The 5,288-nt window shown below is 42.5% G+C and overlaps 1 protein-coding gene across 1 annotated transcript; it reads right to left on the reverse strand.

Moving 5' to 3' along the window:
- Positions 1-2,226: 2,226 nt before the first annotated feature.
- On the reverse strand, positions 2,227-5,072 carry LOC133887136 (EPIDERMAL PATTERNING FACTOR-like protein 6). The gene is made up of 2 exons (XM_062327076.1): positions 4,658-5,072; positions 2,227-2,755 (listed from the first exon to the last, which is right to left on the reverse strand). Exons 1-2 carry the CDS (start codon positions 4,719-4,721, stop codon positions 2,460-2,462), a joined length of 360 nt encoding a protein of 119 aa, XP_062183060.1. The 5' UTR covers positions 4,722-5,072; the 3' UTR covers positions 2,227-2,459.
- Positions 5,073-5,288: the final 216 nt, after the last annotated feature.

Here is a 5,288-nt window from a genome sequence, read left to right on the forward strand (position 1 = left end):
GACCGGCATGTGGAGACATGGCCAAGTCGCGATGTGGCATGGAGACAGGCGGTGCGAGCGTGGAGTTGACCGACCATAAGCGCGTGAAGACGTTCGTGCATGGAGACGGGTGACAGTCTGAGGCGGATTTGGATGCATGGATAGGCAACGTGTTCCTAGCACGGAGATGTGCGACGGTCCAGGCGCATGGGGCGGTGCGGAGATGGAGACCGGCGATCGGGGAGACACGGCGATGACACACGGAGGCTGCACGAGTGGAGGAGCCGGCCGGTGAAGTCGTTGCCGAGGTTGAAGTAGAGGCGTGCGAGATTGACAGACGGCGGATGACACAAACCGATCTTAGATCGGTAAAGCAAAAGAAAAACATCGATCAACAATATATCTAATATATATCTTGGATCAGCAAAACCAATAAAAAACGCCGATCAACAATATATCTTGGATCGGCTACAATTTTTGGGGAAATGTAAGTCCATGGGCCTTTGGACGCATGCTAGAATTTTTTTTGCCTGGTATATTTGATATATTCATTTTACCGAGTCTATCTTGGACTCTAGTAGAAAAAAAAATAACATGTTTACATGTATTTTATTAAAATTTTATTTAATTTTATCTGGTATATACGGTATACCCAATAAATTATGTTCATCGGTGATCTCCAGTAAATTTTATTTATCGGGTAAAAAAACTCTGGACGCTTGATCTATCTCGTTTGTCAATTTCTTTCATATGATATTCATCCGTGTGTTGACTCTTTCTCTTATCTATAATATTTTTCATCTATCCCCCAATATAAATTTTAATACAAATAAATAATCTTGATAAGCATACATGCAAAAGTACACTGAAAATTTCCTATTCTCCCCCAAGCACAGCTGTGGACCTTCTGCCTTTCTTTCTTTTGGGTACGCGTGAATGACTGTTTGGACCTATTGAGATTCGTGTTGGGAGAGGTATGCGAAGAGGGGGTGGCTCTAGCACCAGTCTAAAAGCCATTACGGAGTATTTCAAGGGGTAGTATTGGTACTATCGCTATATGTGTCTTAGCTCTACAATGCAATAATACAATGGTAGCTTTAGCTTTTAATTTGCATCTCTACTCTACATTGATACCTCAGCGATAATTGAGACATACTTCTCCGATTACAAATATAGATCGTTTTAGATTTACGCATAAGAATTAAGAAAGTAGATCAAATGACCTTGTTATCCTTCATTTATTCTGTATTGAAAAAGATAACTTATTCATTTATAAGAGTGGTAGTATTTATTAAATAAAGGTAAAATAGGAATAAAAGAGAAAAAAAATACATAGAAGTTCAAAAATAACTTATATTTAAAGAATAATTAAGGAGGCTAAAACGACCTATATTTACAATCAGAAGGAGTAATAAACAGCACTACCAGACAGTGGTGGAGCTAGCAATAAACTATAAGGGGGCATACAAGACCAAGAAGCCAGGCAGTGATCGGAGCCTGGGAATCAAGGCGGCTGCAGAGGCAACCGTGTAGGCCGTCGAGGCATTGGGCATGCAGGCAAGAACATCCTCTTCTACGCTGGGTCTTATCTCCCTCTTCCTCATTCTCCCGCTCCCAGCTCACTAGCGCAGCCGATCAACGCCACCAATAGCTAGCGAGCTACCCGGGTCTTCAAACAATTTCTTGGGCCAAGGGGAGCCGGAGCCCCGGCTGGCCTAAGGGTGGCTCCGCCCCTGCTACCAGGAGCTAGACAAGCTAGCAGACATGCATGCTGAGAAGTCAAAACATCCACAATTTACAAAAGAAAGAAATGAAAAGTTTGCCCCATGATCACGAGGGAAGCTCTATATCTATCTATCTATCTATCATGCAAGGCAGAAGGGTACCCTGAAATATGGTATTGTACTAGTGTATTGCTATGTTACACCATCCATGTGATCTGATCTCTCAGCTGTGTGGCCATTGAAAGGATTAAATAAATACGACAACCAACATCACAGCGCAGAACAGTATGAACCATTATTCATGACGATTCAGATCCAAATTTGAGGTTAGTTAAATCCCCAAAATTGTCAATGCACCACTCGTGCATATTAATTTGGTCCCATGGATGCACGTACAGCAAATCAAGCCAAATAAAGTACCATAATTTTGCATCTAAACCTAGCTAGGGACGACGTTGATAGTACTTCCAGCAAGCTGCTAGCCATGCACTATATATGAACATGCATGAACATAAAATCCCCAGGTAAAAGTACTACAATATAATTACAAGTCGACAGTACAGTTGTTCAAGAAATATTCAAGAACAGAAAACGAGCAATATATAGAAGCAGTCAAGATCTTGATTTGCATATACAACACCACGCACGCCTAATGATCTAATCAATCGTCTTTAACTCTCTTCTCCCGTTCATTTTGTACCATTTCCAAAACTAACGCCATCGCCTTTCTTTTTCGAGAACACGCAGGAAAGCTAGCTACGGCATGGAGAGCTTGTTGCCGCACTTGCAGCGCCACACCTCCGGGTAGTACTCCCACTGGGGTCCCACCTCCGAATGGATCGCCACGCGGGTCGCCCGGCACGGCGTGCACCGCCCGCACCGGGCCTGGCACGTCGGCGGCGACGACCCCGGCCCGACGAGCCACCGCCGGCGAGGTGGCGTGGTATCGTCGTCATCAACCGTCGATGTGCTCCTGGTGATCATCGTCGACGAGTCTATTCTCCTCGCGAGCGCGCCTGCTGGCAAACGGATTGGCCTCCCCGTGGTGACAACTGGAGTAGTATTTTCATCACCATTATAAATAAACAGATTAGAACTTAATTACAGGGTAACTAAATAAGTAACTAAATATACATAGCTACAGTAGTTTATTTGCTAATCGTGCTAATGTACAATTTTAAGGCCTTTTTTTAATGAAGGAATTACAACTCCTTGCCTCTATACTAACCGAACGTGATATATATAGCTATTTTATAAATATAAGCATCAATACCGAGTTGGAACTCAAATCCAGATGGATAGATTCCACCATAAGAACCCCAGTCAACTGAGCTGCACACAATTTAAAGCCTCTCAAGAAATTTGTGAGAAGCAATTCGATGTCTAGAAAACATATAACGAATCGTGTTTCAAACAGCCCATGGAAGAGTACTTACTAATACTAGCAGTACAGTACAGACACATGATATATATTTGTTGTAGCTAGATAGTTTGATTTGTGTGGTTAGGGTCTAAGTTATAGATAGGGAGCATATGGTTGGTGTCCTAAACGTCAAGCGAGTGAGACCAAAACGTATTATTTGTGTCCGATTTGCACGCAAGCAAGTATTGGATCGGTTATAGCATGGAGATTCTCTGGCCTCCCTTCACCTCAGCTGTAACCAGCGGTTACATCATATAATCTGATTGAGTGAAAATAGGTTAGAGGAGCCGTATAAGTGTTTGGTTATCTATATAAATAAATATAATAATTTTATGATCTAAGATTGGCGAATGTGTTCTACTGATATAATAGCTCATGCAGTCTGTATCTTAACTTGGATGTAAATGAAGCTCGATTTAGACGTATCCTATAGTTAGGATGATTCATGTAGCATATATATATATATATATATATATATATATATATAGCTCGGATGCAGCAGAACAGTCAGACCCTAAAGCGTGTGTCGTGTCTGCGTGCGTGCGTGCGGGAGCGCAATGAATGGGATCGTATTCTGGACCAGACTGCCACAGCCAGGGTGGGCCTGGACCTGGTGGGCCTGGGGGCAGCAGGACTGCAGGAGAAAGGTTTATTTGGTTGGTGAAGACCAGATGAATGAGAGAGAGAGAAAGAGGTTTAGTAGAGAAACATCTCTACATGACTACTCCTTGACAATATTTAATTAGTAGCAAAGGAGAACAAAAACTTGTTAATTGTTTTTGAGTACTTTCACTGGGATGGAATGGAAAAGGAATCATGGTGAAGCCAGGTTTTGTTTGGACAAGAAATATTTAAACTTAACTAGTGCACATTATGGGAGAATGGAGCAGATAAAGAGAGATTGGATTTCGGCAAGCAAGTTACTGCAAATGGTTTTGCATGAAGGGAGAAAGATGGAAATTAATTTTACAAAAAAGTATATTTTTGAGAAATTTAAATATATTTTTTGAGGAATCTCACAAAAAGTATAGAGTTTTAGCTGCTTTCTATTTCTCCCAAGTTAAAATTGCAACCAGACCTAAAGATTTGTTCATAGTTCTATTTGCTTTCTATTTATTTTAAGTGAGGGAGAGTTATACTTATACCTAGAGACTGCATGCTAATAACAGGAGCAGCACTTATATTTAAGGTTCCTTGAGAGAGAAATGTCGGAGCAGAAATCCGCAAAAAAGAAAAATGTAGGAGCAGAAAGAGCAGCTTGCTCAACCTAGTGGAAACTAAAACTGCCAAGAGCTAGTAGCTTAATGAACCTAAAGATCCCTTGAATTAATTCATTAATTTTTTGAAAGAATTAATTCATTAATTACTCAAGAGAACTGAGAAGACATCAAAATGAGAGCTGAAAACCGTAAAACGACAGAAAAAGAGAGCAAGGAAAAATCAATTGAAGGTTACTCAAAAGGCTACATGCACACTCACATCAAAAGGAGATCTATCTAAAGATCAACAAGCTAGCTAGTTTGGCACTTACCCATGGCCGCGGCGAAGAGGACGGCGGCGAGGAGGACGGCGGCGTGGCACCGGCGCCGGCTCATCTGTCTCCGGCAGCTCACGACGCCCAACGCGAACCAGGACACGGCGCCTGCTGGCCGGCCGGGCTGCAGGTGCTAGCTAGTTTCCTAGCTCGGTAGCTAGGAATGGCGGCAAGCAAAGCAAGCAAGCAACCGGTGGTCGATCTGAAGTGAAATGATCTGGTTCGCAAGACTCCAAGAGCGCAAGGGCGTGCGTGCGCGCGCGCCAGTTAGTGCCTTAGTGGCCGGAGACAGTCAGTCACAGAGCTCACAGGCAGGCACACGCTTTTGAGAGAGAGAGAGAGAGAGAGAGAGAGAGAGAGAGAGAGAGAGATATGTGATATTGGGAAGAAGAGAGTAGCAATGTGTCACTGTGTGAGAAGAGGGACGAGACTGGGATGTCCAGGGAACAGGGCAGTGTATAGCTTGCAGCATAATGTGTACGCAGCACAATCTGACTTTGGGTGATTGTATTGGGCACCTATCTATTAGAAGTAATTTTTATATAATACTATCTAAAAAATATTCTCATAAAAATCTATTTATATCACCCATCTTGTGATTCAATTGTAAGTGAACACATATCATCAC

This window comes from Phragmites australis, chromosome 12, assembly GCF_958298935.1.
Source record: "Phragmites australis chromosome 12, lpPhrAust1.1, whole genome shotgun sequence".
Classification (NCBI taxonomy): Eukaryota; Viridiplantae; Streptophyta; class Magnoliopsida; order Poales; family Poaceae; genus Phragmites; species Phragmites australis.

Coding starts and splice junctions, on each gene's coding strand:
- LOC133887136 (XM_062327076.1), bottom strand. CDS start 4,721: ATGAGCCGGCGCCGGTGCCACGCCGCCGTCCTCCTCGCCGCCGTCCTC. Junction 2,756..4,657: donor CCTCTTCGCCGCGGCCATGG/GTAAGTGCCAAA, acceptor ATACTACTCCAG/TTGTCACCACGGGGAGGCCA.